Consider the following 27,002-nt stretch of genomic DNA (forward strand, 5'->3'; position numbering starts at 1 on the left):
TAATAGGAGAAATGTGGGATCAACATATAAATCAAGTACAAAAATCAAACGAATATTCATATTTGACCTGATTGTTTATAGGTCATACTGCATGATCAAAACCGAAAGTTTCTGTGATGAATGCCCTTGTACTGTTCACCATGTAAGAATTTATTCACTATGTAAGAATTCGTTCAGCATGTAAGAACTTGTTCGTTATGCTTCAGAAGATTGGAGACTGACGAGAATTAGGCCTGAGATGGATTAATGATTGTACATTGAGCGTTGACCCCCCATACTGAATTTTATTGTTGTTAACAACCATTTGATCAATAAATATGAGAGATGCCCTCTCAAAAAAAAATAATAATAAAGATTTATTAAGTATTTTAGCTGCTCTAATAGTACAGACAGAGGCAGCACAGACCTAGCTGAGCTACAAAGCCATCCTCCCATGAACACCAATGATACATAAAAGACTGAAAATGGAGAGCTCCATAGAACTTAAAGGATGAACACAAGAAAATGTCTCTGAGCCAGCACTAGGGGGTAACATTTAGTGTAAAAGTTTGGTAAAGAGCAAAAGCTTTGAAATCAAAAAACCTAGAATCACATCCTGACTATCACTTCCTATGAAGGGGCCTGTGGGAAATTTATTTACCACTTAATGCCTCAGTTCTTCATCTGTAAAAATGTTGCAAGTATATTATTCATGGAGTTTTCTCAAATTTTCTTCTATAATCTTGAGGATTATATAACATAGAGTTGTGACAGATACCCAGTTAATGTTAACTAAGAATTGTTATTAATGCTAAAAATAATTATTATTACTAATAGAACCACTGCCATTGGCTATTTGAAGATTACCATTTCTATTTCACAGCTGGATTAGTATGTGCAAAAAATATACTAGGTTCTGAACACAAAATAAATATTTGGTAGACATTCCCAATAGACTATTACAGGAAGAAAATGTTAAAACCATACGTAGGATATAATTCCAATTTTGTTTGTCTAAGAAGTATGTTAAAGTTTATTGTATAGGAAAGAGCACCACCAAAATGTGAAATTGTATAGGGAAAAAAACAAAATGTGGCTACTAATGGATGGTGGAATTATAGGGGATTATCCCGACCTTTTATTTTCATAACTTTCTAAAATAAGCATGTACTACTTTTCTAATCAGAAGAAATATTTTTTAAGTGAACAATACAATGAGAGAGGAAGATATAGAAGAGAGGAAAGGTTGGAAGGAAATCTTGGTTATGTTCAAGATTCCACACAAGCAGTAAGTAGAACCTGGGAAATTCTGAGAGGCTAATCATAGAAGCAAATGCACTCCATAAGATTTGACATGCCTGCTAGGGAAATCACGAAATCAATGGTTATGAGTGAAGTGAGCAATGTTACTCTTCTCTTTTAATGTATCACTGTATGTAATTCTAAAAATTAAATCTCTGTATTTTTAAAAAGCCAACAGATGGGAGGGTGTGAAGTAGTGAGAACAGTACTATGAGCATATTATAAACCTACAGTAAGTAAAAATGTACCAGCCCAAAAAAACAGCAGATCAATATAGCATAAGAATTGAGAATAGACCCTATTAGAGAAAAGAGACCCCAATTCTAGATAGAATTCAGGAGATGAAAAAAAAAAAACACCCGTACATAAAAAATGAGTACAAAATGGAACTGAATTTTAAACTCTATAACAGGGGGAGAACTAAGTTTAAAAATTATAGAACTTCTATATTTAAAAAATTAAAATACTCTGGGAAAAAAATATTTGCTGAATGACATATAACCTATATAAGTTAGTATCTGTAATATAAAAAGATCTTAAAGAGTTATGAGTAAATAACATTGAGATCTCAATAGACTAGAACAATTTAAAAGAAAAAGAAAAATCCCCAGAAAGTAAACACAAGGAAAAAATGTTACTGGAAATGAAAGCAAGTTGAAGCAAACAATGATGATACATTATTTACTCAATATAGCAAAGATTTAAAGATATATAATACTACAGAATGCTTGGGAGAATTCAGTGAAAACTGTTCCTTCCTAACTTGCTAATGGCAAGGTAAACTTGGCCAATGTTTTCAGAAAAAAATTGGCAATGGGCATTAAAAGGCTTAAAAATGTCTTTGATTCAAGAAACACACTTCTTTGAATGTATGTTAAGGAAATTATGGAAAAAGTCTTTGTGACATAAATGCTGGTAGCAGTATTATTTATATAGAAGAACTGAGATTCTATTATCGCTCATTTCGTATTTACATGGTCTTCACTAATGGAACTGATCTATATGTGACTGACTCTAAAGCTGTAGTCCCAAAGCTTTCTGTGTTCAAAGCATGTTCAATTACCAGAACTTTGATGATACACTCAAAAAACAGTTTTGAAGACTCAAAAAAAAAATCAGTACTGGTTTCCTGGTAAATAGAACTATCTGCTCAGACTACCTCTAACAAGTACTTTTGAGACCAAGGTCTTGCCAGGTGTTAGTAAACAAATTATTCTTACATTGGCTCTGGCTAGTGATACAGTGCCTTGCACAATCTGCTTAGTTCAGTATTTTGCAAAGCCCTATCTTATAGATACTGTGTGAGTGATAACAAGGGGCAGCATGAGCATAACCCTTTAATGTAAACTTAAAAAATGAAAAGGGTATACCCATGTTAATGAATGCATTTTTTTCCTGGAAGGATACCTAAGAAACAACAGTAGTAATTTCAGGAGTAAGAGACTGTGATGGATGGAGGAGCTAAAATTGTGAGACTTCTGTTTTTCATTTTGTATTTTTCTGTACTAATGGGACATAAATTAGTATAGGAACTTTATAGGCCATATTTATCAACTGCTAAATATGATTCATCTTTCTTCTTGGAACTCTCCAACCAGGAGAGTTTACAGAAAGGAAAAGAAAGTCAATTTTCAAAATAGCTAAATGAATTCTCTCATTTTTTGATATTTTAAATTTAAAGTTTATTCTCCTCTCCCAACACAGGAGCACCCACATATGTGAAACAAACACTAACAGAATTAAAGGGGGAAACTGAATGCAATGCATTCATTTTAGGAGACTTCAACACTCTACTCACTCTAAAGGGCAGATCAACCAGACAGAAAATAAGTAAGGAGACAAAGGCTCTGAACAACACATTAAAACAGATGGACCTAACAGACATCTACAGAACTCTACACTCAAAAGCAGCAGAATCCACATTCTTCTCAAGTGCACATGGAACATTTTCAAGAACAGATCATAGACTAGGCCACAAAAAGAGCCTCAGTAAATTCAACAAGACTGAAATTGTACCAACCAGTTTCTCAGACCACAAAGGTATGAAACCATAAATAAATTACACAAAGAAAATGAAAAAGCCGACAAACACATGGAGGGTTCATAACATGCTCCTAAATGACCAATGGATGAATGACCAAACAAAAACAGAGATCAAGCAATATATGGAGACAAATGACAACAATAATTCAACACTGCAAAATCTGTGGGACACAGAGAAGGCCGTGCTAAGAGGAAAGTACATTGAAACATAGGCCTAGTTGAGGAAAGAAGAACAATCCCATATGAACAGTCTAAACTCACAATTAACAAAACTAGAAAAAGAACAAATGAGTCCCAAAGTCAGCAGAAGAAGGGACATAAAGACAAGAGCAGAAATAAATAAAATCGAGAAGAATAAAACAATAGAAAGAATCAATGAAAGCAGGAGCTGGTTCTTCGAGAAAATAAACAAAATAGATAAACCCCTAGCCAGACTTATCAAGGAAAAAAGAGGCTACACACATAAACAGAATCAGAAAAAAGAAAGGAAAAATCACTACAGACACCACAGAAATACAAAGAATTATTAGAGACTACTATGAAAACTTATATGCTAAAAACTGGATAACCTAGAAGAAATGGACAACTTTCTAGAAAAATAAAACCTTCCAAGGCTGACCCAGAAAGAAACTGAAAATCTGAACAGACCAATTACAAGGAATGAAATTGAACTGGTAATCAAAAAACTATCTAAGAACAAAACTCCTGGACAAGATGGCTTAACCGCTGAATTTTATCAAACATTTAGTGAAGACCTAATACCCATCCTCCTTAAAGTTTTCCAAAAAGAAGAAAAGGGAATACTTCCAAACTCATTCTATGAGACCAGCATCACTCTAATACCAAAATGAAGCAAAGACCCCACAAAAAAAGAAAATTAGAGACCAATATCCCTGATGAATGTAGATGCAAAAATACTCAACAAAATATTAGGAAAACGAATTCAAAAATACATCAAAAAGATCATCATCATGATCACGTAGGATTTATTCCAGGGATGCAAGGATGGTACAACATTCAAAAATCTATCAACATCATCCACCACATAAACAAAAAGGACAAAAATCACATGATCATCTCCATACATGCTGAAAAAGCATTTGACAAAATTCAACATCCATTCATGATAAAAACTCTCAACAAAATGGGTATAGAGGGCAAGTACCTTAACATAATAAAGGCTATATATGACAAACCCACAGTCAACATTATACTTAACAGCGAGAAGCTGAAAGCTTTTCCTTTAAGACTGGGAACAAGACAAAGATGCCCATTCTCCCCACTTTTATTCAACATAGTTCTGGAGGTCCTTGCCACGGCAATCAGACAACACAAAGAATTAAAAGGCATCCAGATTGGAAAGGATGAAGTCACACTGTCCCTGTTTGCAGATTATATGATATTGTACATAAAAAACCCTAAAGAATCTACTCCCAAACTACTAGAACTAATATCTGAATTCAGCAGAGTTGCAGAATACAAAATTAATAGACAGAAATCTGTTGTATTCTAATACACTAACAATGAACTAGCAGAAAGAGAAATCAAGCAAACAATTCCATTCACAACTGCATCAAAAAGAATAAAATATTTAGGAATAAAACTAACCAAGGAAGTGAAAGACCTATATTCTGAAAGCTACAAGACACTTATGAGAGAAATTCAAGAAGATACCAATAAATGGAAACACACCTTGTGCTCATGGGTAGAAAGAATTAATATTGTCAAAATGGCCATCCTGCCTAAAGCAATCTACAGATTCAATGCAATTCCTATCAAAGTACCAAGAGCATTCTTCAGTGAACTACAGAAAATCGTTCTAAAATTCATATGAAACCACAAAAGAACCCGATAGCCAAAGCAATCCTGTGAAGGAAGAATAAAGCTGGTGGGATAATGATCCCCAACTTCAAGCTCTACTACAAAGCCATAGTACCCAATTTGGTAGTGGCACAAGAACAGAACCACAGACCAACGGAACAGACTAGAGAGCCCAGCGATAAACCCAAGCATATATAGTCAATCAATATATGATAAAGGAGCAATGGATATACAATAGGGAAATGACAGCCTCTTCAACAGCTGGTGTTGACAAAACTGGACAGCCACATGCAAGAGAATGAAACTGTATTATTGTTTGACCCCATACACAAAAGTAAACTCTAAATGGATCAAAGTCCTGAATGTAAGTCATGAAGCCATAAAACTCATAGACCACATAAGCAAAAATCTCCTGAATATAAACAAGAGCAACTTCTTCCTGAACGCACCTCCTTGAGCAAGCGAAACAAAAGCAAATATGAAAACATGGGACTACATCAAACTAAAAAGCTACTGTATGGCAAAGGACACCATCAACAGAATAAAAAGGCATCCTACAGTAAGGGAGAATATATTTGTACATAATATATCTGACAAGGGGTTAACATCCAAAATATATAAAGAACTCACACACCTCAGCACCCAAAGAGCAAATAACACAACTGAAAAATGGGCAGAGGATACGTAGAGACAATTCTCCAAAGAAGAAATTCAGATGGCCAACAGACACATGAAAAGATGCTCCACATCTAATCATCAGAGAAATGCACATTAAAACCACAATGAGCTTATCACCCCCACAGGTAAGGATGACCAGCATCGAAAAGACTAATAACAAATGCTGGTGAGGATGCAGAGAAAGGCTCAAAATAGAAATACCATTTGACCCAGGAATTCCACTTCTAGGAATTTACCCTGAGAATTCAGCAGTCCAGTTTGAAAAAGACAGATGCACCCCTATGTTTATCACAGCATTATTTACAATAGCCAAGAAATGGAAGCAACCTAAGTGTCTATCAGTAGATGAATGGATAAAGAAGATGTGGTACATATATACAATGGAATACTAGTCAGCCAAAAGAAAGAAACAAATCCTACCATTTGCAACAACATGGATGGAGTTGGAGGACATTATGCTCAGTGAAATAAGCCAGGTGGAGAAGACAAATCCCAAATGATTTCCCTCATTTGTGGAGTATAACAATGAAGCAAAACTGAAGGAATAAAACGGCATCAGACTCACAGACTCCAAGAAGGGACTAGTGGTTACCAAAGGGGAGGGGTGTGGGAGGGCAGATCGGGAGGGAGGGAGATGGGGATTGATGGGGTATTATGTTTAGTATACATGGTGTGAGGGGTTACGGGGAAAACAGTTTAGCACAGAGAAAACAAATAGTGAATCTGTATGGACAGTGACTGCATTGGGATATGGGTGGGGACTTGATGGGTAAATGTAGTAACCACATTGTTTTTTCATGTCAAACTTTCATAGGAGTGTATATCAATAATACCTTAATAAAAAGAAAACAAAAAAACCCACTGCCCTTAATTTAAGGAAAAAATACAGATTTTCATTATATTAACAGAATAGTTTCTTGGTTTGTTTTTTTTTCCCGCATGACAGGATTCTAGTTGTCATACTTCCGACACTATGACTTTGATACTCCCAAATCCTTATTCAAGGTTTTTCAGAGCTTTGCTCTACTTGAAATTGACAGCATGGGTTGTTTTCCAAGTTCAGTTTTAATATGTTACTACTTCTGGAGTTAAAGCACATGAATGATTCCAGATAAGTCATTATTTACTGACATAATTATTTCCTATGCAAGAATGAAAAAGGCAGCAATCAGGGTTTTACAAATTCAGAGCATAAGACTTTATCTATTTTTTGATAATCTACTTTGGCAGAAACCAATCATTACTGCAAGGATGAGGAAGAAGTGGTACAGTCACATATTTATATGACTGAGTGTAGCACTTCTAGAGGGTAACCTTGTGTTAGAAATTTAAATTCCATATTCTTCAACCCAGAAATTTCCCTTCTAGGTATCTGTCTCAGAGACATACTATTTTATGTAGATTTAGAACTAGAATCACGGAATGATCTCCAAGAAACACTGCTAATTGAAAATCTTAAGAAGTTCCAGAATGTGTAAAATATGATGTCATCCACACAAAAGAAACTCATGCACAAATAAAAAAGTGTGTATGTGTATGTGCATGAAAAAGAAAGTTTTTTAAAAAGACAGTGAGAATGAGCAAAAATCTCAACAAACTATGGTATCTACCAAATTAACAGGGATGGTTATGAGAACTACAGCTTTTCAGAGGAACAAGAAATAACAGACTGGAGTTGTTGCAGAAGGATTAAGAAGAATTCAGACTCACAGAAGACTTATTGTAGTAGAGTTCTTATATATCCTGGATATGACATAACCTGGGGATGATCATACATCACAAATATGTAGCATGGGGTAACTTAAAGAAAACACTTTAATCTCTATGGTAACCATTAGCATGTAACAGTTATAGTTAAAATTCAAAATAGGAGAAAAAATGGAGTACCAAAAATATACAATATTGAGAAGGCAGAAAGGGGGAGAGAAACAACAAACAGAAAGGGTATATATAACAAGCATTTACGGTAGATGTATAGCCAACCACATCTGTAACTGCATTAAATATAAATGGACTTAACTCAAGATCTTATTAAACAGAAGAATAAAACAATACTCAGCTACATGCTGTTTTGTAATCAGTTTGGACTAGTTTGGCCGGGTCCTGATAGGCAAAGAAGTTATTTCTCTAAAAGCCTTTGTTGTCTTCATGCGGGACTCCCTACCTGGGCAGGCTGGGCAATTTTTCCTTGAAATTCATCTTTCCCTTCCCCTGGCTGCTCATGTGTATCTTTCTACCTAACAAAAATAATTCCCAAGGATTTTTTGGAGAAAATATAAAATTCCAACAAAAGACACTGAAACACACAACCAAGTAGGTGGGCATACTATGCTCTTAGAGATAAAAGTTCCGTATCTTAAAGCTCTTAGTTTTCATTAAATAGATAGGTAAACTTAATTCTAACCCACCTTGAGTATAAATTTCATGTATACACTTTTTCAGTATATATTTCTATTTTATTTTTATTTTGGTGTAACTGATGTGCAATTGCATGAGCAGCATTGTGGTTGCTGGATTCCCCCCGTTATCAGGTCTCCACCACATGCCCCATTGCATAGTGGGGTGCTGTGGAGTCACCGCTTGTCTTCTCTGTGGTATTCAGTATATATTTCTTAAAAAGTACTCTATATCCATAAAATTCCAGGAATTAAATAAACTTTTATGCAATACTATCTTCTAATCCAAACTAATTTCAACAAATGTTACAATAAAGTGTTTTATGGACAAAGACACTGAACAAATTATTAAAAAACAATAGAAAAGGCTGGGGCAGAGGACAGGAAGTAGAGAACAAAAAAGGGAGTATCATTTCTGTATTTTTGAAAATTTCATGTGAAGATATATATGTATTACTTGGGTAACTTACAACTTATACTCTCACACACACACATATAGGAACTTAAAAACAAAATAGGACATTCCAATTAAAAATTATGAAAACCAGATTTAACACAAAATTCCAAAAAAAGGGTTATTATTAAAATTTACCCTAGTACTATACTAAAAGAATACTACCAACACCTTTGCGAAATTCAGTTTATTCCAACAATTCAAAAATGGTTCAACATTAAGAAGCCATAATTGCAAATCATTACAATTACATATAGTTGATTTTTGTTATTTGTGGTAGTTATGTTCTATAAAGTCACCAAGAACAAAGGATTAGCAAATACTGAACGACTGCTCCTAGGGGATATACAGGGTTAGGTTTCAGCAAACTTCTGGTCACAATATTTTCATTAGTCCATCAACACATTGCCTTGTTTTTTGTTTGTTTCTGTTTAAAGATACCTTATTTAATGCATATTGTAGATTGATTAACACTGAACTCAGGGCCAACAGTGAGCACAATTAACTAAAAAATGTAATCTAACATATTTTCTCAGTAAGGCATGTTACAACCTTCTTTCACTTAGGAACACTATAGAACACCTCAGCACTATGACTGGGGGCCATGCTAAACAGCAAAATCACCAAGAAAAGCATAAAACTGTTACGATTGTGACATTAAATAGACTGTCAAAGGACACTTGTCCGAGAGCTGATAAAAGAAGAGCTTCACCATGTTGACCTCAGCTAGGGATATCTGTGCGCTGTATGATTCAAATTTTTTGCCACTGTCCACATAAGCATGTCTGTGAGTAACAGTGAATGTTGCAAGCATTGATTTTAGGGTTACAAACATTTTATCAAGTAGGTGAATTTGCAAATACACAACCCATGAAAAACGAGGATCAACTGTATTTCATTCTTCATTTTTTATCAGATGGAAAATTTCAAACGAACACAAAAGCAGAAAGAAAAGTATAATGAACCTCTATATAATACACTCAACACAATTATATTTTGAGGGGGAAAACTGCTAGAAAAAGGTCTGATAAAATGTTAGCATCCATTTCTGGTAATAGAAAATTTGGAACTAGAAGAAAAAAAATTTTAAACTCTGGCATTGTTTTCTAATAGCTTTTTTTTTTTAACAGAACACCTAAAGACATGATATACCCTATCAGGAACTTAAATCTCTGTTGCTTAAGAAATTCTTCATTGTGGTAATCCCTGTAGTATTGGAGAATCCACTAATTATTGCAAAGAGAAAAAACAAGAATTGAGATAAACATTTGAAAGAAAAGAACAAGATGATCATTATTTGTAAATGATACCAGTGTCTACCTATAATCCCCATGTGCTTCAGTAATTATCAACTCATGGCTATTCTTGTTTCAGCTTTGCCCCAATCCACTTATCCCTCAGTTTCTATACTATTTTGAGACAAACCCCAGGCACATTATTTCACCCACTAGATAATTCAGTATGGATCCCTAAGATATAAGATCTTTTTGAAAATAATGTTACCACACTACTATCTCAATGAAAAAAAAAATCCCTGTATTTTAACATCTAACATCCTAGTACTTGAATTTCCAGGTCTCAAGTGTTTTTTTAATCGAATATTTAAATTAGGGTCCAGATAAGTGACTGGTTGAGAGATATCTAAAATCTGTTTTAATACATTGGTTTTGCCACACCTTCCAATTTATTTGGAGAGATCATTTTTGACCAGCAGATTCCTATAGTGTAGATTTTGCTGATTGGATCATCTTTGCCATTTAACATGTTCCTTTGTCCTGTAAGTTGGTGATTAGATGTAAAGACTTAATGAGATGCCTGTACAATCTTCTGGACAAGGCTGCTTTACTGGGTGGTGGTGTATTCTTTCATGAATAGACAAAATATTTCTGGTTGTGTCCCTAGTGTGTTATTAGTAATCAATGCTGATCAATGACCAGATAATTTACTAGGGACAAAATGATGACAGTCTAACGTTCTTTTTCCATTTTATTAGCTGGACTATTTCTTTCAAAAGACAATTTTGCACATCTATTATTTGGTTAGCCAGTGATACACAACTCACACAGAAATTGTACTTTCTCTTTATTTACCAGTTTCCAAAACAATGAGCTCGTTTCTGTGGTTTTGTTTGTCTGCCTCAGCATTATTACAAATTTACGGATTTAAATATATCTGATGTGCTTCAATTTACTGCAGTTATCCTTACTGATATGCAAGCTGTTCGATTTTGGGGAAAATGTGCAAGCAAGTACTCTTGGTTTAGGCTTACATGCTTTCTATTAATTTGCTGAATAACTATGTTTAGGAAAACAAACTGCCCAGTTTGGACAGAACAAGGGCTCCCTCTGTTCTATTTTATTTATTATGTCTAATAGGAGAAAGACAATGAACTGAAGGATTACAACTTGGTTATCTGCTGGCAGAATGGCCTAACCTTCCACAAATGCAAATCAGCATTTTGTAAAATGTCAAAACTCCACCAGAATTCTTCTCAAATTCAATCACTATTCATGTTTGAGGGGAGGATACTGGAACAACAAACTCTCAAAAGTAATGATACTTAGAGTGTAAGATATGTACAAAATACTAGAATTTAAGAAATAATAGACCTATATTAATTCTATAATAATTTTTAAAACACAATGTAAGAAATGCTATAACGTAGAGTATATTAAATACTACAGAAGCAACTAATTCTGTTAGGGAGACAGAAGGTATCTTAGAAAGCTTCTGGATTCTGTTCATATCCCACCAATGACTATGAGAACTTGAGGCCAAGTAGCTTTATTGTTCTGAACCTTAACCTCCTCATTCATAAAGTGGGGCAGCAATGCTCAGCCTACTTGACACATTTGCAAAGATGATCAAATTTGAAAAAATGTGGGAAAAATATAAAGTTATAAACTAATATGAGTGTCATTAATATTTTTAAACAACTCTGAACACTAAGCTAAGACAAGTTTCTATAAGGAACTGAGGTCTGTCCACACCACACTAGTCTTTCTTTTGTTGTTTATGCTAAATTCTCAGTACTGTCCAACAAAACCTCCTATAATGTAAAAATGTTCTGTATTTGTGTTATCTGTACACTATGGGAGCTACTAGCCACTGTGGCTATTAAGCATTCAAAATACAGTAGTGACTGAAATACCAAATTTTAATTTAAGTAACTAAATGTAACCAGTGGCTACTATACTCAGTCTTAGCTTATTTTTCTTCCCAGTCTTCCCATTCTAAATACTACAAATATAAGAATACTAACTAATGAAAAGCAATTCAAAAACACACTACTTCAGAGATTAAAGATGGCGGTGTGAGGGGAGAGACAGAGGCTTCCTCCTAAAACTGGATACAATTAGAAAACTTAATTGGTGCAACTAATCCTGAGAGAGCAACAGGAAAGAGGACGGCATCAGACTGCACACACCTGGAGAAAAGAGCACACGTCAGCGAACGGGTAACCTACCAGATCTGTGGCTCTGGGGGACCCGAGCCCCTCCCCCACCTCAGCTGACCCCCAGGAGGAGGAGAAGTGGAGCAGTGAGGGAGTGGAAGGCTTGGGACTGCTGAATACCTAGCTCTGGATATCTGCTCTGGGAGCAAAAACCTACATTTCATGGTGCTTTCATGAGACTCGCATGACTACTGGGTTGGAAAGTTAATACAGGCAGAGTTCCTGGGGAGACTGGGTTACCAGCTGCTTGTGGAAAGCAGGGATCCATATCTGGCTGCTCTGGGACAAAAACTTATACCTGTGTGACCGGCCCACCTGGCTCAGGCAGTGGAGACAGGCACAGCAGCCAGGAGGTGGAGAACAGCTCTTTCCTATCCCCAGGCACCAGTACCACTCCCCTGTGACCCCCGACATTGCTTCAGGGGCTCAGCAGCTCCAAAATAAAGCTTCTGGACACTAGAGGGCGCCATATACAAACATGAAATGCCAAAGGAACCTTGTCCAGAGTAAAATTGTTAATACAACTCCTGAGAAAGATTTAAGTGATATGGACCTCATGACTCCTCCTGAAAGGGAGTTCAAAATGAAAATCATCAACGTCCTAATGGAGGTACGGAAAGACATCCAAGAACTCAGGAGTGAATTCAGGTCAGAGATCCAATCGTTAAAGAACACGATGGAGGGTATTAAAAGCAGGTTGGATACGGTGGAGGAGACAATAAATGAAATAGAAACTAGAGAAGAGGAAAACAAAGAAGCTGAGGCACAGAGAGAAAAAAGGATCTCTAAAGATGAAAGAATACTGAGAGAACTGTGTGACCAATCCAAGCGGAACAATATTCGCATTATAGTGATACCAGAAGAAGAAGAGAGAAAGGGATAGAAAGTGTCTTTGAGGAGGTAGTTGCCGAAAACTTCCCCAATCTGGGGAAGGAGATAGTCTCTCACGCCATGGAGATCCACAGATCCCCCAACACAAGGGACCGAAGGAAGACAACACCAAGACACATAGTAATTAAAATGGGAAAGATCAAGGATAAAGACAGACTGTTAAAAGCAGCCAGAGGCAAAAATACGATCACATACAAAGGAATGCCCATCAGGCTAACATCAGACTTCTCAGGAGAAATCTTATAGGCCAGAAGGGAGTGGCATGATGTATTTAATGCCATGAAGGAGAAGGGCCTGGAACCAAGATTACTTTATCCGGTAAGATTATTATTTAAATTTGAAGGAGGGATTAAACAATTTGCAGATAAGCAAAAGCTGAGAGAGTTCACCTCCCACAAACCATCTCTGCAGTCTATTTTGGAGAGACTGCTATAGATGGAAGTGTTCCTAGGGTTGGATAGCCGTTATCAGAGATAGTAAAACCACAGTAGGGAGGGTGGAGCAGCTGATTGAGAGGCAAATGCAAAATTAAGTGGACTATCCCTAAAGTCAATCAAGGGATAGACAAAAAGTGCAGAATTTGATACCTAATATATAAAGAATGAAGGAGGAGGAAAAAGGAGGAGGAATAGAAAAGAACCTTTAGATTGTGTTTGTAACAGCATACTAAGTGAGTTAGGTTAGACTGTTAGATAGTAAGGAAAGTAACCTGGAACCTTTGGTAACCACAAATCTAAAGCCTGAAATGGCAATAAGTACATACCTACTGATAATCACCCTAAATGTAAGTGGACTGAATGACCCAATCAAAAGACACAGTCACTGAATGGATAAAAAAACAAGACCCATCTATATGCTGCTTACAAGAGCCTCACCTCAAACCCAAAGACATGCACAGACTAAAAGTCAAGGGATGGAAAAGATATTTCATGCAAACAATAGGGAGAAAAAAGCAGGTGTTGCAGTACTTGAATCAGACAAAATAGACTTCAAAACAATGAAAGTAACAAGCGATAAAGGACATTACATAATGATAAAGGGCTCAGTCCAACAAGAGGATATAACCATTATAAATATATATGCACCCAACACAGGAGCACCAACATATGTGAAACAAATACTAACAGAACTAAAGGAAGAAATAGACTGCAATGCATTTGTTCTAGGAGACTTCAACACACCATTCACTCCAAAGGACAGATCCACCAGACAGAAAATAAGTAAGGACACAGAGGCACTGAACAACACACTAGAACAGATGGACCTAATAGACATCTATAGAACTCTACACCCAAAAGCAACAGGATATGCATTCTTCTCAAGTGCACATGGAGCATTCTCCAGAATAGACCACATACTAGGCCACAAAAAGAGCCTCAGTAAATTCAAAAACATTGAAATTCTACCAACCAACTTTTCAGACCACAAAAGTATAAAACTAGAAATAAATTGTAGAAAGAAAGCAAAAAGGCACACAAACACATGGAGACTAAACAACACGCTTCTAAACAGTCAATGGATCAATGACCAAATTAAAATGGAGATCCAGCAATATATGGAAATAAATGACAACAACAACACAAAGCCCCAACTTCTGTGGGATGCAGCGAAAGCACTCTTAAAGTATATAGCAATCCAGGCATATTTAAAGAAAGAAGAATAAACCCAAATGAACAGTCTAACATCACAATTATCGAAACTGGAAAAAGAAGAACAAATGAGGCCTAAAGCCAGCAGAAGAAGGGACATAATAAAGACCAGAGAATAAATAAACAAAATTGAGAAAAATAAAACAATAGAAAAAAATCAGTGAAACCAAGAGCTGGTTCTTTGAGAAAATAAACAAAATAGATAAGCCTCTAGCCAGACTTATTAAGAGAAAAAGAGAATCAATACACATCAACAGAATCAGAAACGAGAAAGGAAACATCATGAAGGACACAACAGAAATACAAAGAATTATTAGAGACTACTATGAAAACCTATATGCTAAGAAGCTGGAAAACCTAGAAAAATACAACCTTCCAAGACTGACCAAGGAAGAAACACAAAATCTAAACAAACCAATTACCAGCAAAGAAATTGAAGCAGTAATCAAAAAGTACCCAGGAACAAAACCCCCGGGCCAGATGGATTTACCTCAGAATTTTATCAGACATACAGAGAAGATATAATACCCATTCTCCTTAAAGTTTTCCAAAAATAGAAGAGGAGAGAATACTCCCAAACTCATTCTATGAAGCCAACACCACCCTAATACCAAACCAGGCAAAGACCCCACCAAAAAAGAAAATTAGAGACCAATATCCCTGATGAACATAGATGCAAAAATACTCATCAAAATATTAGCAAACCGAATTCAAAAATACATCAAAAGGATCATACACCATGACCAAGTGGGATTCATGCCAGGGATGCAAGGATGGTACCAGATCTGAAAATTCATTAACATCACCCACCACATAAACAAAAAGGACAAAAATCACATGATCATCTCCATAGATGCAGAAAAAGCATTCGACAAAATTCAACATCCATTCATGATAAAAACTCTCAACAAAATGGGTACAGAGGGCAGGTACCTCAGCATAATAAAGGCCGTATATGATAAACCCACAGCCAACATCATACTGAACAGTGAAAAGCTGAAGGCTTTTCCTTTGAGATCGGGAACAAGACAGGGATGCCCACTCTTTTTCTGTACTGGAGGTCCAAGCCATGGCAATTAGACAAAACAAAGAAATACAAGGAATCCAAATTGGTAAAGAAGAAGTCAAACTGTCACTATTTGCAGATGACATGATATTGTACATAAAAACCCTAAAGACTCCACTCCAAAACTACTAGAACTGATATCAGAATACAGCAAAGTTGCAGGATACAAAATTAACACACAGAAATCTGTGGCTTTCTTATACACTAACAATGAACTAATAGAAAGAGAAATCAGGAAAACAATTCCATTCACAATTGCATCAAAAATAATAAAATACTTAGGAATAAACCTTACCAAGGAAGTGAAAGACCTATACCCTGAAAACTATAAGACACTCTTAAGAGAAATTAAAAAGGACACTAACAGAGGGAAACTCATCCCATGCTCATGGCTAGGAAGGATTAATATTGTCAAAATGGCCATCCTGCCCAAAGCAATCTACAGATTTGATGCAATCCCTATCAAATTACCAACAGTATTCTTCAACAAACTGGAACAAATAATTTAAAAATTCATATGGAACCATCAAAGATCCCAAATAGCCAAAGCCATCCTGAGAAGGAAGAATAAAGTTGGGGGGATCTCACTCCCCAACTTCAAGCTCTACTACAAAGCCACAGTAATCAAGACAGTTTGGTACTGGCACAAGAACAGAGCCAGAGACCAGTGGAACAGATTAGAGACTCCAGACATTAACCCAAACATATATAGTCAATTAATATTTGATAAAGGAACCATGGACATACAATGGGGAAATGACAGTCTCTTCAACAGATGGTGCTGGCAAAAAGATCTGAATGTAAGTCATGAAAGCATAAAACTCTTAGAAGAAAACACAGGCAAAAATCTGTTGGACATAAACATGAGCAACTTCTTCATGAACATGTATCCCTAGGCAAGGGAAACAAAAGGAAAAATGAACAAGTGGGACTATATCAAGCTGAAAAGCTTCTGTACAGCAAAGTACACCACCAAGAGAACAAAAAGGCATCCTACAGTATGGGAGAATATATTCATAAATGACAGATCTGATAAAGGGTTGACATCCAAAATATATAAAGAACTCAAGCACCTCAACAAACAAAAAGTGTACAGTCCAATTAAAAAATGGGCAGAGGAGCTGAACAGACAGTTCTCCAAAGAAGAAACTCAATGGCCAACAGACATGAAAAGATGCTCCACATCGCTTGTCATCAGAGAAATGCAAATTAAAACCACAATGAGGTATCACCTCACACCAGTAAGGGTCGCCACCATCCAAAAGACAAACAACAACAAATGTTGGCGAGGTTGTGGAGAAAGGGGAACCCTCCTACACTGCTGGTGGGAATGTAAATTAGTTCAACCATTGTGGAAAGCAGTATGGAGGTTCCTCAAAAAGCTCAAAATAGAAATACCATTTCACCCAGGAATTCCACTTCTAGGAATTTACCCTAAGAATGCAGCAGCCCAGTTTGAAAAAGACAGATGCACCCCTATGTTTATCGCAGCATTATTTACAATAGCCAAGAAATGGAAGCAACCTAAGTGTCCATCAATAGATGAATGGATAAAGAAGATGTGTACATATACACAATGGAATATTATTAAGCCATAAGAAGAAATCAAATCCTACCATTTGCAACAACATGGATGGAGCTAGAGGGTATTATGCTCAGTGAAATAAGCCAGGTGGAGAAAAACAAGTACCAAATGATTTCACTCATATGTGGAGTATAAGAACAAAGAAAAACTGAAGGAACAAAACAGCAGCAGAATCACAGAACCCAAGAATGGACTAACAGCTACCAATGGGAAAGAGTCTGGGCAGGAGGGGTGGGAAGGGAGGGATAAGGGCGGGGAAAAAGAAAGGGGGCCTTACCATTAGCATGGATAATGTTGCAGGGGAGAGGATAGGGAGGGATGAGCAACACAGAGAAGACAAGTAGTACAGCATCTTACTACACTGATGGACAGTGACTGTAATGGGGTTTGTGGGGAGGGACTTGGTGAAGGGGGGAGTCTGGTAACCATAATGTTCTTCATGTAATTGTAGATTAATGATAATAAAATGAATTAAAAAAACACTCTACTTCAGAAAATTAAACTTTTGAGAGATGCTAGGGAAGTACCTCATTGAAGTCTTATATCTCATCTGATTCTTTAAGGTCAAATTATTAAGAATATCTTGTAAAAACCTAAAAATAACTAACCACAGGCTAATACTTTACAGTGATTTAAGAAACACATGCTTTTGTTTTATTTTCAAAGATTTACTTTGTGAGAAATTTGCAGAACAAAAAATTCAGAGTCCTTACCAAAAGAGCTGTAATCATTAAATTAACCTTACCTTTAGCTCTGCTTGTATGAACCCTTGCACGCACCCAAACAACTTCATCGGCTTTTTGTACTGTCAAGTCGCTAACCCGAACCAAAACCCGATCTGTAGTAAATAAGTGGAAGAATTTTGTAATTCAGAATTTACAAAAAGATCGTAATTATTTTGGTTCGTCAGCTAGCATAAATACTTGGTATTATCTTAATTTTCAATCTCTGACACCTTCTTTTCTATCAACTCCCATATGCAATTTGCTTCAAGTTTTATGAATTGTACTTTTTAAATGTATCTCTAAAATCTACCCAAATCTCTTTCATCCTCACTGCCACCATCTCAAAGTAGTATTCTCTTGCCTAAAGTACAACAGTCTTCTAACAGCAGTCCCCTGATTCCCTAATTCAGTCTACACTGGAGTCAGAGTTTCAAAATGCAAAGCTGCTGAACACTTCCATGCCCTATAAGGCCAAACACAGGCTATCTTCACCTGCCTTTGCCTAAGTGGACACGGTATTTTTCCTTGCTTTACAGTATTTAAGTCAGCTGGCTGCAGGGGAAGACTGTGCCAGGCCTGCGCGGTCATAGTACACCATTCCCCAGGACACAGTGACTGATGCAGGCAAGGGCATGTTACCCCCTAGATTCAGGTATTAAGTATCTGGGACTTAATATACAGATACTGAGAATGAAGCTCTCTTTCCTGGGGTTGCTGAGCTGTGATGGTATATGCATAGGACTGCAGCCACCATCTTTCCCACTATCTGAGCCTGCAGGATGAGATAATGAAGCCAATACCCTAAAGGAAGCAAGAAGTGGGGAGAGAAATCTTGGAAGATGCCATCTGAGCCTCTAGATTCAATCGTGCCTGTGTAATCTCATACTTTGTTTCCCAGTCATGTAAGCCAGTAACTTCCCCTTTTGGCTCTAAGGGAGCCCCAACAATTATAGCCTCTAATACGAATAACAAAGCACTACATCTAGAGTCCCCCAAATAAGAAAACTGTGACAAGGCAACTATTATCTGAAGATAGTGATAGGAGGCAATCATGATTCAGAAATCATTTTGTTATTCTAAATAAGCTATAATTTGAATATTAAAGAAAAAAATTAGGTATTAATTAAAAACACAGTAATAGACATCATGATATTAAGAGTAATAAAAAGATCTCTGTCTTCAAGGGTTATATTGCCTAACTGTAACCAAATTTGTCAATATCACATGCAGTTAAGACCTAGTTATCACAATACTAAAAAGAAATCTCTGAAGGGGATATTATAATGAAATCAAATTATAAATATATTTTATCTACTTTGTCTAAATGTATTTATAATTCTCTTAGAGCAAAGATGCAGCTTAGAATTTGATTTACCAGAGAATACAGTTTTCATTGCCATAAACCGACACTGAATGAGGAATTTTTAAGCCATCAGACTTAAAAGAGAATTTCTACAAAACCAATGGACCTGATGAGTTAATTCAACTTTCAACTCTGCTGTGTAAATTCGGGCAAAAGAAAGTGTTAAGGAGAAAAGACAGACAAAACAGCCTAAAATTTTAAAAGACAGACTTGAAAATACCAAGATTGGAAAAACCATTTACTAACCGGGCAATCAAAACTCAAAACCAAACAAGAGTATCATAAATCTAGAAGAGGAGACTTACAAAAAAAAGTCATGATTTCAATAATTCTAACAGTACTTGGAAAGAGTAATGGCCCTTCTTTCAAGTGGCATTCTGACTAATCAGCACTGGGGTCCAACCCGTAACAGGTCCACAAGGACTTGAGGCACACGTCACACACTCCCAGCAGTACTGCTACGGCAATGAGCAGTGGCAGTTGGTTTCAGTTTGATAATTACTGCTCCTCCACACTTTTAAGTTACTGGCATTAGAATGAAGGAATTTGGAGAATTGGAAGCAGATGAAAAAGGAAACTATGTTGAGCAAGTGTTAGGACTTCAGCAGAGGGAAAATCAAAGGTAGTCTTACTGTTACATTATTGAAATCATTACATACAAAGTTTATCTTTCCCTCCAGTGAGGAGCGTTTGTATGTAGAAGATAGTAGTCTGGATTTGCCAGCCAAATGGGAACAGTAATTATGGTAATGAATGATAAGGGCTTATGTAAGAGACTGTAACTCCCCTGAGCTGCTTTGTGTTAGAGCTCAAGGAAGTCCAAGTGTAGATTGATACTTCAAGCTGAAAAAAAAGTCCCAAATGATCACTTCTGCTTGTCCTAGCAGAGGAATGTCATCTCTTATACTATATTGCTTGCATCCCACCATGAACTCAATTATTTAACCTCACTGTCTTTATCTTTGGAAATGGTTTGTTTTTAGCAAGCTATTTTGGCCTTTTATCGTACACTTTTCCAACAAAGTTGGGAAGGAAAAGTGATTTTGTGATGATGTAATAAATCAAACCCAAAATAACAGTAATTAACCTAAAGGAATATTATTTCCAGAGCATAAAATTCATAAGCAGGCCTCTAAATCAGAACTATAATTGACCCTTGAACAGCACAGGTTTGAACTGCACACTTGTGTGTGAATCTTTTTCAATAAATATATTGGAAATTTTATGGACATGAGCAACACTTTGAAAAAACATTTTATTTTCTGTGGCTTACTTTATTGTAGCAATATGTATACATGTAACAAAAAATACGCTGACTGTTTATGTTATTTGGTAAGGCTTCCCATCAACAGTAGGCTATTAGTAGGTAAGTTTTGGAAAATTCTATTTATATGGGGATATTTTGACTGGGAGGGTGTGGGAGAGGTGCATTGTTCAAGCGTCAGTTGTACTTAGTACTTCCAATGGGCCAGAACTTAAAGATTTGCATTTGTACCAAAGATAGAACGATCTAATTTGGGTGTCTACCAAAAGAAAAATGGTTGTTAAGTAGTCGAGTAAGATAAATCTGTTGAAATTACATACACAAAATAGAAACAAAAGGAAGGCAAATGTTTACTAATAGAAAACCTACAGGTCTAGGAAAAATAATATGAGAGAAGTCAATTTCAAAGAAATACAATTAAGTCAAAGGGGAAGAGTAAGTAAAGGAGATAGCTTCATAAAACATGCAAAAAGTGTGCATATGACGAACAGTTATTATTAAACATTATTCTTTTATCTTCTAGGCCAGTGTTAAATCTTAAATGTTTTGCCTAATCACTTAGGAATTATCTTTTTAATATAACTTGCCATTTAAAATACACTCACTTAACATATTTTCTTTCCTGTCTTGATTAGGGACCCTAAGCCAATAAGGGCTACAGTCTTCTGCTTGGGTTATTAATGTCATTTAAAGTTTTCAGAGTTATGCTTTTAGTTATGTTAACCTCATTTAAAACTTCATGAAGCACTTTCCTGGAATAAAAAGGAAAAAAATGCTTTATTACCACATAACTACTAACCTGGTTTTTCTTGTGATTGTATCATTGAAGATATTCCATATCTTTCTTTGGCATAATCCTACAAAAAAAGTTTTTTTGCATTATGATTCTTTGTTTAAACACTAACAGCACAGTAAACACACAGATACAAATAACAGAATATAAAAAGGAATTCGTTTTAACTTTTGAACCATTTTATTAATTCAGAGTCAATAGCTTTAAAGTGTGGAAATCTGTCATATCATTTACATATGAACTTTATAGAAAAAAAAGATAGGCACCCAGTTCCTGGTTAGTTTGTTTTGGAGATTGCCACTTCTGGGTGGATATACCATACATAACAGCATTCTCAGATAACATTTACACACATGTTCAACACATCTGAACTACTTTCTTCAAAAAGGAGATTAAACTACTTCAAAGCAGGGCTATAAATTTCCTCTGTGAAGGGAGTAGGATGGAGCACCACACAGTTTTATTAACTTCCTATTACAGGAAGAGATGTTCAAAAGAGAACCAATGTTTTTTGGGTAAGCTTTCTGAGCACCAGATGTCCACAGTTTTTAGAAACTGGAGATGTTAGGTATAAACTAACTACAACATTCCTTTTGTAAAATTTCAAAAAATTCACCAGCTTCCTATTTCTAAAAGCTGACTTCAGCACACCAGGTTGCAAGCCATCCAATGCTGACTATATAATACCTGACTTTGTTAGAGATTTAAAGTCAGGAACAGCAAACAGGAGACTTAGGGTCCAAACTATTTTTAACAAATTTACTTACTAAATGGGTAAGTGGCCTTTTATTTTAATCTCACTCTACCTCTAAAATGATCACCAGATACTTCAAGCTATAAAATAACTCTGCCACAGGTCTACCTTATATCTAGACCTATGCTATTGTCAAGGGTGCATGGTTTATGTAATTAATCAGATCGAGAATATACAAAAATAATTTCCTTAGATTTTACAAGGTAACTTAAGATGTGTATGAAACAATTAAGTTTCTGCCACTCTACAGCTATCTGTTAGAATCCTCACCTTTAGATCTGGAGAATACTGGATTTTGTTTATATCAAAATAAACCAAACAACATGCTAATATGCTTACTGAAATTATTTCTTTGCAAATTAAAAGAAAACAAGAGCAAGATACACACTTTAAAGACAAAGATAACCCAAACCCTAGTAGATACAGTCATACAATGTGGCATGAGGGCTGCATAATAGGTTACAGTGTGTGAAGAGAAAGAAAAGATAATTAGTACTGTTCATATTTCACCAACGCTATTCACCTGATATTCTTAACATGACCTATTCCTTATGTAGTTTATCACAAATTCACAATTCCTCAATAGAAAAAATTAGAAGCCACGTAGGGATTAGGCTCAATTACACTACAGCACACATAACTTGTAAAATAGTTTCAAATTTTCATTTCTGAAAAGAAGCAAAGGACCACTGGGTGTTATGAATTTCTCACATGATTTTGGGCCATTTCACCTCAAATGTATTCGCGGCAAACTTCCCTACCTACCTCACTGGATCGCTTGGAGAAAATAAAGGGACAAGTATTTTTCAAGCTGTCATATTTAAATGGTCATTAAACATAATGGTAGACCGTTTTACGAAGTACTGTTGCAACCTGCAAACATTAAGAACGCGAGAGCTGAGTAAAAATCAACCAGTGGACATTAAAATTTTCCCGAGGCGGAGCGGGGAGAGGAGGTGGATTACGTGAAGAACGTGCCTAACCCGGGAGGCTCAAGGGTGACCCCCACCGCTCCTTCCGGAACAGTTGATGCTTCACGTCCACCCCACCCCGGAACACGCTTCTTGCAGGCCATGCCTCCCGGGAGCCCTCGTGAGAAATGCGATCCGGAGTGGGTCTGGCCACGCTGTTTGGGCAAAGGCCCTGGAGGCCCAGTGAGGCCTCTGGGTGCCCGGACCCCAGGCCCGCGGCCTGCAGGCAAAGTGCCGACAGGGACCCCGAGGACAGGGCCCCGCTCACCCTATTCCCTCCCTCTGTGCAGTCCGGCCCACGGGGTCTGTCCTCCCAGGCCCGGGGAAGGAGGGAACCCACTTCCGCCGCGTCCATGATCTCCCGCGGCTTCTCCTGACTCTTGCGGCTGGCGTTGGCACTGGGCATCAGGACAGAAGGACCGGGTAGCGCTCACAGCCCTCCCTCGCAGGCTTCCGTAGGGCAGACCAAGGGGCTTCTCCCTCCCACACAGTCTCCGCCCTCCCCGCACTCCGGTCACGACACACACCCTGCACTCCGCGTGGATAGTCGGGCTCGCAAAGATCGCGAGAACCGTAGCTGTCTCGAGATCGCCGCAAAGGCGGGCGGCCTCGCGTCGCCGTCTCCTATTGCCCCGCCCCTATGGTGTCTACCTGGGTGGAGGGAATCCCCGGGAATTCGTTATAGTCTCGCGGGATTGGCTCTAGGGGTTGGCGCACCTTGGAACTCTCTCAGTAATCAGCCCTATCCCAAATGACAACTTGTGCTCTATTTCCAGCCCTAGTTACCGCTCCCGGGTTTAACCGCAGTCTTCTCACTAAAACAGCCATCCAACCTCAGGCCTCGGCTTCTCCCTTGGACTAACGCGCCTTCACTCTCCCCAGCGGCAGTGTAGCTGCATGGGTCAAAGGGAGACCTCTTCGCAAACTGTTGCTCCTAGCGCTGGGACGCAGGAGTGCTGGGTTATGAGTGCTGGCTTGCTGAGGTACGGTTGGGTACCGGTACCCAAATGATAAGTGAGGTGTAAACACAATGGCAAAACCTCCACAGTTGCACTGATGGCCTGGGAATTGTTGCATTGTTAGAGGCAGTGCTATGGTGTTAGTTGTCCAAAGGATGATATCTCCCTGAGGTAGGCTAAGTCCTTCATGAACCTCTTATCATAACTGAAAATAATTTGGAGGTTTGTTAAATGCTGTCTCACTTGCTAGGCTTCTCTATACTATGTCAAGTTTTAACTAGGCTTCTCTATACTATGTCAAGTTTTAACTATCTTAGTATTGTCTTGGCCTGGCACAAAGTGGCACCAATAATGCTTGTTAAAGAGTGCAGATAGACCCCAGTTCAAATGAAAGGACTCTGGAGGCTTCCTCATTCAGGTCCTGGGTACAATAGTGAGAAGACAGACATGGTCCCTGCCCATGGGTAGCTTGCCATCTCATTGCAGGTATGAAGTAGAGGTATTGGGTGCTATGAAAGTTTCTTTGAGGGCATTCACCTCAGGCTTTCCTGAGGAAGTGATACTAAAGCTAAAAATCTAAAGCAGGAGTAGGGGTCAGCCAGGTGAAGAGGAGTTGAAAGAATATTCAAGGCAGAGGGGGTTGTGGAGACAGCGTGGCTCACTTTTGGGTGTGTACATGAGATGTCTGAGACAGTCAAGGGGAGATGTTCAGGTACTACTGGCCTTGTGGGATCTGGAGTATAGGAGAGAGGTCTGGATGACAGGTAAAGTTGGGTTAGACTCCATCAAGCAGGTGGCAAATGAAGCCCTGGACTAGGAAAGATAGCATTCAAGAAGAGAGTGTTAACATTGTCAACTGCTGCCTAGACATCAAGTAAGATGATGATTGAAACATATTTGTTGGATTTAGCAACATAGAGGTCATTGGTGTTAATAGTAAACACTGGGGTGAAGTGATGGAGTCAGAATTTGGGCTGAAGTGATGGAGTCAGAATGGGCTGAAAAGTGAGTGACAGTGAAGAAATGTAAGTACTGTGAAAGCAATTATAACAAATGTTTATATTGTAGTTAACTGTGTGCCAAGCATTGTTGTTAGTGTTTTACATACATTAACTCTTTCTTACACCAACACTATCAAAGAGATAATACTATTATCTTTTACATATGGGGAAATTGAGACATAGGGCAGTGAGTAACTTGCCCACAGTTTTAAAGCCATTAAGATGAATTTTAATTCTGGTGTTAGAATCCATGTTCTTAACCACTGTACTCCACTGTCTTTCCTGCTTTTGGAAGACAATGAGAAGATTGAATGTGAGGGGAAGGAAAAATATAGGTGGCAGCTAATAGGGAATAAGTGAAGCTTTCTTTTTAAGAGAGAGAGACTTGAGTGCATTTAAAAACTAATAGGAAGGATTCATGAAAAAGCAGATATGCAAGCCAACAGAGGATTGAGAGATGGTACAAGATATTTTTCTATAAGGGAGAGTTAGATTTGAAAGCACAGGTGGTAGGTTAAGCGGAGGTGACCATTGATCACAACTGGAGGAAAGGAGGCTAGGATAGTTGTAGATGTTTGGTTTCAGGAAAATAAGAAAACTCCCATTTGATAACTTCTGTTTTCACCAGAGGAAGAGGCTAAGTTATGAATGGTGGGGTTGTGTATTCTGGGAAGGGAGAAAAGGAAGATGGGTGATTTGAGGAGAATGGGAAAGGTTAAATTAGCCCTCTAGGTTGTTTGGTATTTGGTATTATTTCTATATTGTAAGGACCAATATGATAAGGCATTGTGAGCTGGTCTTGGAAGTGAGACTTCTCCAAAAGTGTGTGGCTGGTCTGGTGGAGTCACAGAGGGGCAGATAGTTGCTTCACTCACTGTGGGGTTTTTGGTGCTGATGCTGCTCAGCAGAAGGGAGCCCAGAAGCGATCTGCCCTGAGTAGCCATACAAATGCCATACACATCACAGATAAATGAGAAGAAAATTTTTACCAACACAAAAGACCAACACTGGACAAATTAATTTATCCTTAAATCAGGATAGAAGAAAATATAGAGGTGCAAATAATTGAGTGTGGTTATCCAGACATATAGGTTGCCCTGAAATTTGAGGAGTGAAGTTTGAAGGAAAAGAGTAAAATTTTATTCCCCATATAATTGATCAATGATTACTTATAAGCATCTACTTTGTGCCACCCATTACACTTGGTCCTGGCAATAAAAAGATAAATCATGATTCCTGTTCTCAATAATACATAGTCCAGTTAGTAAAATAGCATGTAACTAATGATAAGGAAGTAAGGCAATTGTTGTAATGTTGCTAAATATGTGCATTCCCAGTAAAAATCCTAAGATTCACTTTGATTGGATCAGCTTAGGGCACATGTCCACTACTGACCTAATGGCATGCTGGGGAATTGGAACGTTCTGATTGGCTCAGCCTAGGCAATATGCCTCCTGAAGCTTGGGGTAGTTAGCTTTACTGGAATCCTGTGGAATTCTGTCAGAAGTTAGGGGGCAGGGAAATGGACCCTGGAAAAGCAACTACAAATGTCCACTGCAAAGGCCAAGTAAATTTCTGCGCTTTGGGCAGATTAGCAGACTTTTGTCCAGTCAGGATTGCTCAGATATGCTGTGGTAACAAACTCCCCAAATCTCAGCAATTTAAAACAAAAATCTGTTTCTCACTGATGTTAGTCCATTGCAGGTTAGCGGTGGGCCTGTGCACATGTAGTCACTCAGGGACCTAGGCTGATTAGATGTCCCATTTTGACACATGCTTCTATGATCACAGAGGTAGGGAAAAGACAACCTAGCTCTTAAACTGGCTGCCTGGAGGTAACACATTTCACATTCT

At 37.5% G+C, this 27,002-nt stretch overlaps 1 protein-coding gene across 3 annotated transcripts in view; it reads right to left on the minus strand.

Annotated features, from left to right (window-relative positions):
* The window catches only part of DARS1 (aspartyl-tRNA synthetase 1), a 96,478-nt gene extending 72,703 nt beyond the window's left edge, over positions 1 to 23,775 (minus strand). Inside the window, exons 1-3 of one of the 3 annotated variants that reach the window (XM_073241383.1) lie at positions 23,716 to 23,775; positions 21,470 to 21,527; positions 18,064 to 18,156 (exon numbers count right to left, since the gene is read on the minus strand). In XM_073241383.1, the coding sequence (XP_073097484.1) occupies positions 18,064 to 18,156; positions 21,470 to 21,494 (118 nt within the window). In that variant the 5' untranslated portion in view covers positions 21,495 to 21,527; positions 23,716 to 23,775. Of the gene's footprint in view, positions 1 to 18,063; positions 18,157 to 21,469; positions 21,528 to 23,528 lie in introns of all 3 variants that reach the window. The other 2 variants (XM_037020765.2, XM_037020766.2) reach the window with 2 other exon arrangements.
* Positions 23,776 to 27,002: the final 3,227 nt, after the last annotated feature.

The sequence above is a fragment of the Manis javanica genome, chromosome 7 (genome assembly GCF_040802235.1).
Source record: "Manis javanica isolate MJ-LG chromosome 7, MJ_LKY, whole genome shotgun sequence".
In the NCBI taxonomy this organism is placed as follows: Eukaryota; Metazoa; Chordata; class Mammalia; order Pholidota; family Manidae; genus Manis; species Manis javanica.